We start from the raw sequence: 13,121 nt of genomic DNA on the forward strand, positions 1-13,121 counted from the left end.
TGTGTGTGTGTGTGTGTGTGTGTGTGTGTGTGTGTGTTTCAGCTGTACTCGCGCTCCATCGAGCTCTGCTGAAGCTGCTCCACATCTTCTTCACAAACTTTGATTTGGACTTCAGCGGCCCGGAGAACGGCCCGGATCCGCCGGTGGCAGATGTTCTGCAGAACCGCAGTGTGTTGAAGATCCATCTGAGGAGTGTGTACCGACTGCAGCCCGGCTGGACCAGCGGGTACACACACACACACACACACACACACACACACACACACACACACACACACACACACACACACACTCTTGTGTATATGTCACCAGAACACTTGAGTATTGCGCTGCAAATAATGCTTTTCTTACTTAGTATTTTTGTCTTGTTTCTAGTCAAAATATCTAAAAAGTTTTACTTTTTAGTAATAACTTAAAATTAAGTTTTTTCTTAAAATAAGCAAAATAATCTGCCAATGGGGTAAGAAAAATAATCTTGTTTTCTGTTTGAATTAAGATTATTTTGATTATTTTAAGCAAAAACTCTTAATTGTGAGTTATTTCCCCCCAAAACAAGACATTATTTGTTTACTAGTAAATATATTTCAGTTAATCATAAAATGGCCCAGATATGTGATTAAAGGAGTACTTCAGCGCTGGGAAGATTCATCTGTGTTTAAACTGGGTCATTAAAGGACAACTCTGGGGAATTTTTAAGGTGGTCTTGATTGTTATATCTTTGTGAGGGCAGTCAACCCGAACCGAGTTGGTGCTTGCCACGCGGAGTTATTCCAGTTAATGCCCAGAGCCGCCCTCAGCTAAACGGCGCTCTGGGGGCATAAACGTAACGGGTGTCTAGAGCCTCTTATCAGACACATGCAATTAAAATGTCCGTCCACCATGAACAGGTCCCTCACACGACAACGAGATAAGTTTAGCCACTTAGCCATTGTTTAAATTCACCAGTTTTAGCCGGCTAGCTGTGTCTCGCGCTGAAGTCCTGTGGGAACTCAGCGGTAGCCGGAACAAAGGCAAATAGTCCAGTTGGGAAGAGCGTCGTGTGTATGAAGAGGCTCTGCTCATCGGCTCGGCGGTTCTCACCTGCAGTACTAGTTTCGGCCACAATCTTACATACACTTATTAGATGTTTGGAATAGAAACGAGACAAACATATTAAGTAAGAAAAGCATTTTTTGCAGTGTGTTGATTGTCTTTAATGCACAGAGAGCATGAATGGATGATATGCTGTGTGTTTCAGTTACGATCACTTCAGCGTGAGCTGCGCGCTCACACACTGCGGCCTGAGTCTGAGCGATCCGGTGCTGTCCGAGAACATCAGCTCATCTCTGCAGGACCAGATCCACTGCAGCCGCCTGTAAGAGCCACAGCGGGGCTCCATAATCAGGCACAAAGGTCCTGAAGCGCTGAATACACATCATTCATGCGCAGAATAAAGGGGCTGGGCCTGCTTGAGTTGAGACTGGCGGTTATGGTGGTAAGGGGTGGGGCATTTCCCAAACACCAATCACAACACACTGCTCCAGCCGACCAATCAGAGCTCAGTGTGCTTTTCAGAAGGAGGGGCTTCATAGAGACAGAGCGTTACTGACAGACTGGGAAGAGCGGAGCCGCAACACTGGAGAATATGAGGAATAATCAACATTCAAGCGGGAAAACCTGCTCTAGTAGAGCCAGAAGCATCAAGAGTTATAATAGGTGTAATAGGCCCTTGATTAATATAACGGCAGAAAGAGTTTTAGTTAACGTCTGCTTTCAGTAAATGCTGTGCTCTGGGTGTTTATGTGCTGAAAAACTCTTAATTTGCAATGTATGATTATTCATGAAAGGACAGGATACGTTACTGTGATCTCTGTTATCAGGTGCACCCTGATGTTCTTTCTCTCTGTGTGTGTGTGTGTGTGTGTGTGTGTGTGTGTGTGTTTCAGGTTGGTGTTTCCTGTTCCAGTAAGAGAGCTGCCGTATGAATCAATGGTGACTTTCCATCTACTGGGTTTAAAACAGGCCAAACCTGAGCTCCTGTGCTGGGCGACGCTTCCTCTCTTCAGCAACAGGTATGCCATCAAACACCTCACAAAGGCCCTAGTTACACACACACACACACACACACACACACACACACACACACACACACACACACACACACGCACACATATGTATGTGTGTTAATATGCATTGGATCGAGCAGTGTGTCTGTGCTGTTGCAGGACTCTGGCTCATGGCTCAGTTCTGCTCAGCATGTCCACTCAGGTTCCGCCTCGCTTTCCTCCATCTGCGGCGCTGACCGACGGCCATCGGCTGCCCACAGGAGTCATCCTACAGGTCAGTGTGTGTGTGTAGAAGTCATCCTACCTGTGTGTGCGTGTGTGTGTGTGTGTGTAGAAGTTATCCTACAGGTCAGATCTGTGTGTGTGTGTGTGTGTGTGTGCGCGTGTGTGTGCGTGTGCGCGTGTGTGTGCGTGTGTGTGTGTGTGTGTAGAAGTTATCCTACAGGTCAGATCTTATTTGTGTGTGTTTGTGTGTGTGTGTGTGTGTGTGTGTGTAGGTTACAGTCAGTCACACTTCTTCCTTTTGAGAGCTTTTCAGAGAGTCATTTCAAAGTATAACTGTATGTGTTATGGCATTAGTTGATAAGTGAACTCTTGATGTGTGTTTCTGTCTGCAGATAGATTTCCCAGACTCTGTGCAGTGGCGATACGAGCTCGCGACCGCCGGGCCCCAACCAGAACCAGAACCAGAACCAGAACCAGAACCGACTCCATGTGACGAACTGCAGAAGAGAATCACAGAAGTGTCTCAGAAACACTGCCTATCACTGTCAGTACCAGATCAGAGAGTGAGAGAGTGAGCGCGCATGGGTGTGAGCTAGCGAGTGAGAGTCAGTGCGAGTGAGAGCTAGCGAGTGAGAGTCAGCGCGAGTGAGAGCTAGCGAGTGAGAGTCAGCGCGAGTGAGAGCTAGCGAGTGAGAGTCAGCGCGAGTGAGAGCTAGCGAGTGAGAGTCAGCGCGAGTGAGAGCTAGCGAGTGAGAGTCAGCGCGAGTGAGAGCTAGCGAGTGAGAGTCAGCGCGAGTGAGAGCTAGCGAGTGAGAGTCAGCGCGAGTGAGAGCTAGCGAGTGAGAGTCAGCGCGAGTGAGAGCTAGCGAGTGAGAGTCAGCGCGAGTGAGAGCTAGTGAGTGAGAGCTAGTGAGTGAGAGCTAGCGAGTGAGAGTCAGCGCGAGTGAGAGTCAGCGCGAGTGAGAGCTAGCGAGTGAGAGCTAGCGAGTGAGAGCTAGCGAGTGAGAGTCAGCGCGAGTGAGAGCTAGCGAGTGAGAGTCAGCGCGAGTGAGAGCTAGCGAGTGAGAGTTAGCGCGAGAGCGCGTGAGATATGCTCATGAGAGTTAGCGTGAGCGAGTGAGAGTAAGTGAGTGTGTGAGCGTGAAGATCAGTATCAGGTCAGACTCTGGTTGATGTGGACACTGATGTCACTTCCTGCAGCATGACTGAGAACGAGAAGGCCTTCCTGTGGAGCAAGCGGCTGGTGTGCAGCGAGAGGAACTCGCTCCTGCATCTGGTGTTGGGCAGCGCGCCGCAGTGGAGGCCGCAGGACGGGCCGGAGATCTACAGAACCCTGCAGAGCTGGGGGAGCGTGAGCTGTGAGGAAGCCCTGTTCCTGCTGAGCCATGAGTACGTGCTGCAGCGGGTCAAACACAGGTCACCGGGGACACGGGTCAGCGGGTCAAAAATAGGGGTCAGTGGGTCAAACATATGGGTCAAATGCGGTCAGCGGGTCAAACACGGGGTCAGCGGGTCAAACGCGGGTCAGTGGGGACACACACGGGTCAGCGAGGACACACGGGTCAGCGTTCAGCGGGTCAAACACAGGGATCAGTGGGTCAAACACAGGTCACCGGGGACACGGGTCAGCGGGTCAAAAATAGGGGCCAGCGGTTCAAACATAGGGGTCAACGGGTCAAATGCGGTCAGCGGGTCAAACACCGGTCAGAAGGGACACACGGGTCGGTGGTCAGCGGATCAAACACAGGGGTCAGCGGGTCAAACACGGGTCAGTGGGGACACAGACGGGTCAGCGGGACACACGGGTCAGCGGGTCAAACACAGGGGTCAGTGGGTCAAACACGGGTGAGCGGGGACACATGGGCCAGCGGGTCAAACACATGGGTCAGTGGGGACACACGGGTCAGCGGGGACACATGGGTCAGCGGGTCAAACGCATGGGTCAGTGGGGACACACGGGTCAGCGGGGACACACAGGTCAGCTGGGACACATGGGTCAGCGGGTCAAACGCATGGGTCAGTGGGGACACATGGGTCAGTGGGGACACACGGGTCAGCGGGGACACACAGGTCAGCTGGGACACATGGGTCAGCGGGTCAAACGCATGGGTCAGTGGGGACACATGGGTCAGTGGGGACACACGGGTCAGCGGGTCAAACGCATGGGTCAGTGGGGACACACGGGTCAGCGGGGACACACAGGTCAGCTGGGACACATGGGTCAGCGGGTCAAACGCATGGGTCAGTGGGGACACATGGGTCAGTGGGGACACATGGGTCAGCGGGTCAAACGCATGGGTCAGTGGGGACACATGGGTCAGTGGGGACACACGGGTCAGCGGGGACACACAGGTCAGCTGGGACACATGGGTCAGCGGGTCAAACGCATGGGTCAGTGGGGACACATGGGTCAGTGGGGACACACGGGTCAGCGGGTCAAACGCATGGGTCAGTGGGGACACACGGGTCAGCGGGGACACACAGGTCAGCTGGGACACATGGGTCAGCGGGTCAAACGCATGGGTCAGTGGGGACACATGGGTCAGTGGGGACACATGGGTCAGCGGGTCAAACGCATGGGTCAGTGGGGACACATGGGTCAGTGGGGACACACGGGTCAGCGGGGACACACGGGTAAGTGGGGACACATGGGTCAGTGGGTCAGCTCAGTGATGTGTTGATGTTTCAGGTTTCATGACCAGCATGTGCGGTCAGTGGCTGTGCAGTGTTTTCAGCAGATGTGTGACAGTCAGCTGGAGGAGTTTCTGCCGCAGCTGGTGCAGGTGAGACACACTCACACGCATACACACACTCGCACACACACGGTCATGATCTGATCTGCACACACAGCACTTCCTCTTTTATTACTGTATCACCTCGTAACACACCCTGCACTATTGCTGCACTAATGCTTGTTTGTGCAAATGTGAATACTCTACTAGCATTTCATCTGCTATTTATATATTTAATGAGTATTTGAGCCGGCCGGCTGTGTTCTGTATAACTCTGTGTAAGAAAGGTGTCTTTGATCTGGACAGTTCTGTGTTTTTATAACATTCTTCTTTTTATAACCGTCTGCAAACGTCTGGGACTGAGGAGACGAGCTGCTCAAGTTTAGGAATAGGAATGTTGGCCCATTCTTGTCTAATACAGGCTTCTAGTTGCTCAACTGTCTCAGGTCTTCTTTATCGCATCTTCCACTTTATGATGTGCCAAATGTTTTCTAATGGTGAAAGATCTGGACTGCAGGCTGGCCACTACAGTACCGGATCCTTCTTCTGCGCAGCCATGATGTTGTAATTGATGCAGTGTGTGCTCTGGCATTGTCATGTTGGAAAATGCAAGGTCTTCCCTGATAGAGACGCCGTCTGGATGGAGCATATGTTGCTCTAGAACTTGGATACACCTTTCAGCATTCAAGGTGCCTTTCCAGATGTGTAAGCTGCCCATGCCACACACACTCATGAACCCCTGACCATCAGAGATGTAGCTTCTGAACTGAGCACTGAGAACTACTTGGGTTGTCCTTGTTCTCTTTAAATGAGCCTTGGCCCAGAGGAAACGCCTGCACTTCTGGATCATGTTTAGATATGGCTTCTTTTTTGACCTATAGAGTTTTAGCCGGCGAAGGCGAATGGCACGGTGGATTGCGTTCACCAAAGTTTCTGGAAGTATTCCTGAGCCCATGTTGTGATGTTATTACAGTAGCATTCCTGTGTGTGATGCAGTGCCGTCTAAGGGCTGAAGATCACGGGCATCCACTATGGTTTTGACCCTTGACCCTTACACACAGAGATTGTTCCAGATTCTCTGGATGATATTATGCTCTGTAGATGATGATAACTTCAAACTCTGTAAAAATTTTCTCTGAGAAACTCCTTTCTGATATTGCTCCACTATTTTTCGTCGCAGCATTGGGGAATTGGTGATCCTCTGCCCATCTTGACATCTGAGAGGCTCTTTTTATACCCAATCATGTTCCTAATTGACCTAATAAGCTGCACATTGGTCCTCCAGCTGTTCCTTTAGTACATTTAACTTTTCCAGCCTCTTATTGCTCCCTGTCCCAACTTTTTTGGAATGGGTAGCTCTCATGAAATCCCAAATGAGACAATATCTGGCAAGATATTTTAAAATGTCTCACTTTCAACATTTGATGTGTTATCTATATTCTCTTGTGAATAAAATATAAGTTTATGAGATTTGTGAATTATTGCATTTCTTTTTTATTCACAATTTGTACAGTGTCCCAACCTTTTGGTAATCGGGTTTGTAGTAAATAAATATCCTATTTCTCACAAATATTCTAGAGAATTAACATACTAAAGTTTGAACGGTTCTGTCTTGCTTTTTATTTCTCAAAGTAATGTATGAATTAGAATTGTGTAAATGAGCAGAAATATGTTAACACTAATCTTATTTAAGAATCAAAATATATGACCCGCTACTTGTTTGATTAGTAAAATGACTAGAGCTAGCCCTAATGTGTATTAAAAATATATAGCATGGTGCAATAATAAACAGTGGGAGGTTTTGCACTGGTGGTGTTGGGAGAAAAGCACATTCTGCGTTCGGATGTAAATGTTGAAATCCCTTCCCATCCCCATGAGAAACTGCTCTGACCTCAGCATTACGCCGACACACACTGACCTTCATTAGTCTGAGGTGTTGTTCTGAGCATTATGCCATGTCTCCTCAGGCACTGAAGATGGAGTGGGCCACCGACGGGCCGCTGGCCACGCTTCTGCTGTCCAGATCACTGCGCTGCATCCGTGTCGCTCAGCAGCTGTACTGGTATGGGAATACAGTATACACATAATACTTACAGTATTAATCAATGTTTTATAAACAAGTATCGGGAGAAGCTCATTCAGATAATTGACACAGGTGGAGAGCACTCTGCTAAATCAACAATAAGAGGTGTACATACAGTGGGGCAAAAAAATATTTAGTCAGCCACCAATTGTGCAAGTTCTCCCACTTTAAAAGATATGAGAGGCCTATGATTTTCATCATAGGTACACTTCAACTATGAGAGCTAAAATGAGGGGGGAAAAATCCAGATTTTTAAAGGATTTATTTGCAAATTATGGTGGAAAATAAGTATTTGGTTTAAGTAAAATAAGTAAAAAAGCAAGATTTCTGGCTCTCACAGACCTGTAACTTCTTCTTTAAGAGGCTTCTCTGTCCTCCACTCGTTACCTGTATTAATGGCACCTGTTTGAACTCGTTATCAGTATAAAACACCTGTCCAATATAACTGTAGACCTGCAATGGGTAAGCAGCTTGGTGTGAAGAAATAAACTGTGGGAGCAATACTTAAATAAATGGAAGACGTACGAGACTACTGATAATGTGCCTCGAGCTGGGGCTCCATGCAAGATCTCGCCTCGTGGGGTCAAAATGATCACAAGAGCGGAAATCCCAGAACCACACCGGGGGACTAGTGAACGACCTGCAGAGAGCTGGGACCAAAGTAACAAAGGCTACCATCAATAACACACTACACCATCAGGGACTCAAATCCTGTAGTGCCAGACGTGGCCCCCTGTTTAAGCCAGTACATGTCCAGCACATCTGAAGTTTGCTAGAGAGCATTTGGCTGATCCAGATGAGGATTGTGAGAATTTCCTATGGTCAGATGAAACCGAAATATAACTTTTTGGCAAAAACTCAACTTGTCATGTTTGGAGGAGAATGAATGCTTCGTAAGAAGCTTTTTAAAGTTCTGGAGTGGACTAGCCAGTCTCCAGATCTCAACCTCATAGAAAAACTTGAGAGGGAGTTGTCCAAAGCGCCTTACATATTGCCTCACATTCACCCATTCATACACTGACGGCGATGTCAGTCTTTGGATAAAAGCGCTATATAAATGCAGTCCATTTGCTCATGGACACCTCGACACTTGGTCATGTGGAACCAGGGCTTGAACCACCAACCTTCCAGTTTGTAGACAACCTACATGAACCACTGAGCCACTGCCGTCCCGAACATCACTTCTCTAGAGGAGATTGCATTGAGGAATGGGCCAAACTACCAGCAACAGTGTGTAAAAACCTTGTGGCGACCTCTGTCATTGCCAACAAAGGGTATATAACAAAGTATTGAGATGAACTGTTGTTATTGACCAAATACTTATTTTCCACCATATTTTGCTAATAAATTCTTTAAAAATCAGACTGTGTGTGTGTGTGTGTGTGTGTGTGTGTGTGTGTGTGTGTGTGTGTGTGTGTGTGTGTGTGTGTGTGTGTGTTACTGCACGTCCCAGTGTGTGTAATAATCAGAGTGTGTGTAATAATCAGAGTGTGTGTGTTGCACGTCCCTGTGTGTGTGTACATGTTTTTCTAGCCTGGTGGGGACTGTCACTGTGGGGACCTAAATTGAGGTCCCCATGAGTACAAAAGCTTATAAATCATACAAAATGGGTTATTTTGAAAATGTAAAAATGCAGAAAGTTTCCTGTGATTGGTAGGTTTAGGGGCAGGGGCAGTGTATGGGGATAGAATATATGTACAGCATAAAAACCATTACGTCTATGGTGAGTCCCCAGAAAGATAGCACACCTAACGTGTGTGTGTGTGTGTGCAGGCTGCTGGTGGACGCTCTGGATGACTGGCTCTATAAGAGCCGGCTGTCGAAGGTCCTCTCTGCGCTGAAGCACTGCTGTGGACGCGCGCTGAGGCTGGAGCTGCAGATGGAGAGCCAGCTGATGGATCTGCTCACACACATGGCTCAGAGTATCCGCACCGCTGACAGAAACAAGAGAAAGGTCTGAGGAGCGCAGGAACACACACCAGCTTAAAAGTCAAAACTACCCCATCACTCATGCCATCCTAGGTGTGTATGACTTTCTTCTTTCTGATGAACACAATCTGAGTTATACTAATAAATATCCTGAGGCTTCCAAGCTTTATAATATCAGTGATGGGTCCATTGATTTTGAAGCTCCAAAAGTGTATCCACCCATCATAAACATACACCACACAGTACGGAGCTTTTTAACAATAATATCAATATTAAAAACTTAAAGTGAAATATCTAGCTTCCGCCAGATCGTCTTCCGTACTCACACTTGTGAGCCCCCGCCATTTTAAAGCTCATTAATTAATAACCCAAATTGTGTTCATCAGAAAGAGGAAAGTCATACACACCTCGGATGGCTTGAGTGAGTAATGTTCATTTAAAGGGAACTAACTCTTTGACCCCCTTATACACATCCATGTTGTGTTTGTACAGGACGTGTTTCTCAGGGAGCGATGGAAGATTGCCAGGTTCTTTACCGATGGGCTGACCTGCAGGCTTCCATTAGACCCGGCGGTCGAGGTCAAAGGTGTCAATGTGAAGGTAAGGACAGCAAACGCATTAGTGATTAGGAATAGACAGATGCCTTACGAAAGGAAAATATATTTACCAATATATTACTTGTAAATATAATATATTGTAAATATTATATTGATGGTATTGTACAATATATTATATATTCCTGTAATATATTGCAAAATATACAAATGATTGCCGCTTTCATACATTTCAATATATTGGAGAATATAAATATTAAATCCCATATATGTGAATATATTGCCTAATGTATATGATATTTTCCAATATACTGTAATATATTTTTGTTTCGTAAGAGGGAGTAAGAATTGAGAGGTCAATATAAAACCCTGTGCACGTGTTCTGACTGTAATCAGTCGATAATCCTGGAGGATAATCACTGGAAGAAAGCACTGCAAAAAAATGCTCTTCTTACTTCGTAATTTTGTCTTGTTTCTGTGACAGTGCTGAATAGGCTAATATTTTAATTTTACGTAAATGCTCATTATGGTTTAGTATTCTCTCCAATATATACAGTATATTTATGTAATTAAAATGAATAAAAGTGCTTAGTTGACTAATGGCTTAAATTAAGTTGGGTCAAATGGGCATTCTGGGTTGGATGTAATACTGACACTAGCAGAACACGCTTTAGGCGGGCCTGGAGTCTCATTGCACTGCGTATGTGAAAGGGCACTTGGAGTTAGTTTTTGTGTGTATGAGAATCTTAAGAAACTGTGTCTCTCAGGCTTTTAAGGTTTATAATTCAAACGCAGCCCCTGTGGAAGTGTCCTTCATCACCACTGACCCACTGGGGAAGAACTACAGCGTCATCTGTAAGGTATGGAGCTCTCTCTGCCATTAGGGATTGCAGTCAGTCCTCTCTCTCGGCCATTAGGGATTGCAGTCAGTCCTCACTCTCGGCCATTAGGGATTGCAGGCAGTCCTCTCTCTCAGCCATTAGGGATTGCAGTCAGTCCTCTCTCTCAGCCATTAGGGATTGCAGTCAGTCCTCTCTCTCTGCCATTAGGGATTGCAGTCAGTCCTCTCTCTCAGCCATTAGGGATTGCAGTCAGTCCTCTCTCTCTGCCATTAGCGATTGCAGTCAGTCCTTACTCTCAGCCATTAGGGATTGCAGTCAGTCCTCACTCTCAGCCATTAGGGATTGCAGTCAGTCCTCTCTCTCAGCCATTAGGGATTGCAGTCAGTCCTCACTCTCAGCCATTAGGGATTGCAGTCAGTCCTCTCTCTCGTCTATTAGGGATTGCAGTCAGTCCTCTCTCTCGGCCATTAGGGATTGCAGTCAGTCCTCTCTCTCGGCCATTAGGGATTGCAGTCAGTCCTCTCTCTCTGCCATTAGGGATTGCAGTCAGTCCTCTCACTCAGCTCTCTCTCTCTCGGCCATTAGGGATTGCAGTCAGTCCTCACTCTCAGCCATTAGGGATTGCAGTCAGTCCGCTCTCTCGTCTATTAGGGATTGCAGTCAGTCCTCTCTCTCGGCCATTAGGGATTGCAGTCAGTCCTCTCTCTCAGCCATTAGGGATTGCAGTCAGTCCTCTCTCTCAGCCATTAGGGATTGCAGTCAGTCCTCTCTCTCAGCCATTAGGGATTGCAGTCAGTCCTCTCTCTCGGCCATTAGGGATTGCAGTCAGTCCTCACTCTCGGCCATTAGGGATTGCAGTCAGTCCTCTCTCTCGGCCATTAGGGATTGCAGTCAGTCCTCTCTCTCGGCCATTAGGGATTGCAGTCAGTCCTCACTCTCGGCCATTAGGGATTGCAGTCAGTCCTCACTCTCAGCCATTAGGGATTGCAGTCAGTCCTCTCTCTCGTCTATTAGGGATTGCAGTCAGTCCTCTCTCTCGGCCATTAGGGATTGCAGTCAGTCCTCTCTCTCAGCCATTAGGGATTGCAGTCAGTCCTCTCTCTCAGCCATTAGGGATTGCAGTCAGTCCTCTCTCTCGGCCATTAGGGATTGCAGTCAGTCCTCACTCTCGGCCATTAGGGATTGCAGTCAGTCCTCTCTCTCGGCCATTAGGGATTGCAGTCAGTCCTCTCTCTCAGCCATTAGGGATTGCAGTCAGTCCTCTCTCTCAGCCGTTAGGGATTGCAGTCAGTCCTCTCTCTCGGCTCTCTCTCTCTCTCTCTCTCTCTCTCTCTCTCTCGGCCATTAGGGATTGCAGTCAGTCCTCTCTCTTGGCTCTCTCTCTCTCTCGGCCATTAGGGATTGCAGTCAGTCCTCTCTCTCGTCTATTAGGGATTGCAGTCAGTCCTCTCTCTCGGCTCTCTCTCTCTCTCGGCCATTAGGGACTGCAGTCAGTCCTCTCCCTCGGCTCTCTCTCGGCCATTGGGGATTGCAGTCAGTCCTCTCTCTCGGCTCTCTCTCTCTCTCGGCCATTAGGGATTGCAGTCAGTCCTCCCTCTCGGCTCTCTCTCTCTCTCGGCCATTAGGGATTGCAGTCAGTCCTCTCTCTCGGCCATTAGGGATTGCAGTCAGTCCTCTCTCTTGTCTATTAGGGATTGCAGTCAGTCCTCTCTCTCGGCTCTCTCTCTCTCTCGGCCATTAGGGATTGCAGTCAGTCCTCTCCCTCGGCTCTCTCTCTCTCTCGGCCATTAGGGATTGCAGTCAGTCCTCTCTCTCAGCCGTTAGGGATTGCAGTCAGTCCTCTCTCTCGGCTCTCTCTCTCTCTCAGCCATTAGGGATTGCAGTCAGTCCTCTCTCTCGCCGCTCTCTCTCTCGTCTATTAGGGATTGCAGTCAGTCCTCTCTCTCGGCCATTAGGGATTGCAGGCAGTCCTCTCTCTCAGCCATTAGGGATTGCAGTCAGTCCTCTCTCTCGGCCATTAGGGATTGCAGTCAGTCCTCTCTCTAGGCTAGTAGGGATTGCAGTCAGTCCTCTCTCTCGGCCATTAGGGATTGCAGTCAGTCCTCTCACTCAGCTCTCTCTCTCTCTCGGCCATTAGGGATTGCAGTCAGTCCTCTCTCTCGGCCATTAGGGAATGCAGTCAGTCCTCACTCTCGGCCATTAGGGATTGCAGTCAGTCCTTACTCTCAGCCATTAGGGATTGCAGTCAGTCCTCACTCTCAGCCATTAGGGATTGCAGTCAGTCCTCTCTCTCAGCCATTAGGGATTGCAGTCAGTCCTCACTCTCAGCCATTAGGGATTGCAGTCAGTCCTCTCTCTCGTCTATTAGGGATTGCAGTCAGTCCTCTCTCTCGGCCATTAGGGATTGCAGTCAGTCCTCTCTCTCGGCCATTAGGGATTGCAGTCAGTCCTCTCTCTCGGCCATTAGGGATTGCAGTCAGTCCTCTCACTCAGCTCTCTCTCTCTCGGCCATTAGGGATTGCAGTCAGTCCTCACTCTCGGCCATTAGGGATTGCAGTCAGTCCTCTCACTCAGCTCTCTCTCTCTCGGCCATTAGGGATTGCAGTCAGTCCTCACTCTCGGCCATTAGGGATTGCAGTCAGTCCTCACTCTCAGCCATTAGGGATTGCAGTCAGTCCTCTCTCTCGTCTATTAGGGATTGCAGTCAGTCC

The 13,121-nt window shown here is 48.1% G+C and overlaps 1 protein-coding gene across 1 annotated transcript in view; it reads left to right on the forward strand.

Annotated features, from left to right (window-relative positions):
• pik3c2g (phosphatidylinositol-4-phosphate 3-kinase catalytic subunit type 2 gamma) overlaps positions 1–13,121 on the forward strand; it is a 39,609-nt gene that overhangs the window by 11,212 nt on the left and 15,276 nt on the right. The window contains exons 10-20 of the mRNA XM_067419831.1: positions 43–226; positions 1,238–1,354; positions 1,926–2,051; positions 2,205–2,319; positions 2,663–2,814; positions 3,471–3,659; positions 4,960–5,053; positions 6,970–7,064; positions 8,859–9,039; positions 9,507–9,614; positions 10,336–10,428. Coding sequence (XP_067275932.1) covers positions 43–226; positions 1,238–1,354; positions 1,926–2,051; positions 2,205–2,319; positions 2,663–2,814; positions 3,471–3,659; positions 4,960–5,053; positions 6,970–7,064; positions 8,859–9,039; positions 9,507–9,614; positions 10,336–10,428 — 1,454 coding nt within the window. The remainder of the gene's footprint in view (positions 1–42; positions 227–1,237; positions 1,355–1,925; positions 2,052–2,204; positions 2,320–2,662; positions 2,815–3,470; positions 3,660–4,959; positions 5,054–6,969; positions 7,065–8,858; positions 9,040–9,506; positions 9,615–10,335; positions 10,429–13,121) is intronic.

The sequence above is a fragment of the Pseudorasbora parva genome, chromosome 16 (genome assembly GCF_024679245.1).
Source record: "Pseudorasbora parva isolate DD20220531a chromosome 16, ASM2467924v1, whole genome shotgun sequence".
Taxonomy (NCBI): domain Eukaryota; kingdom Metazoa; phylum Chordata; class Actinopteri; order Cypriniformes; family Gobionidae; genus Pseudorasbora; species Pseudorasbora parva.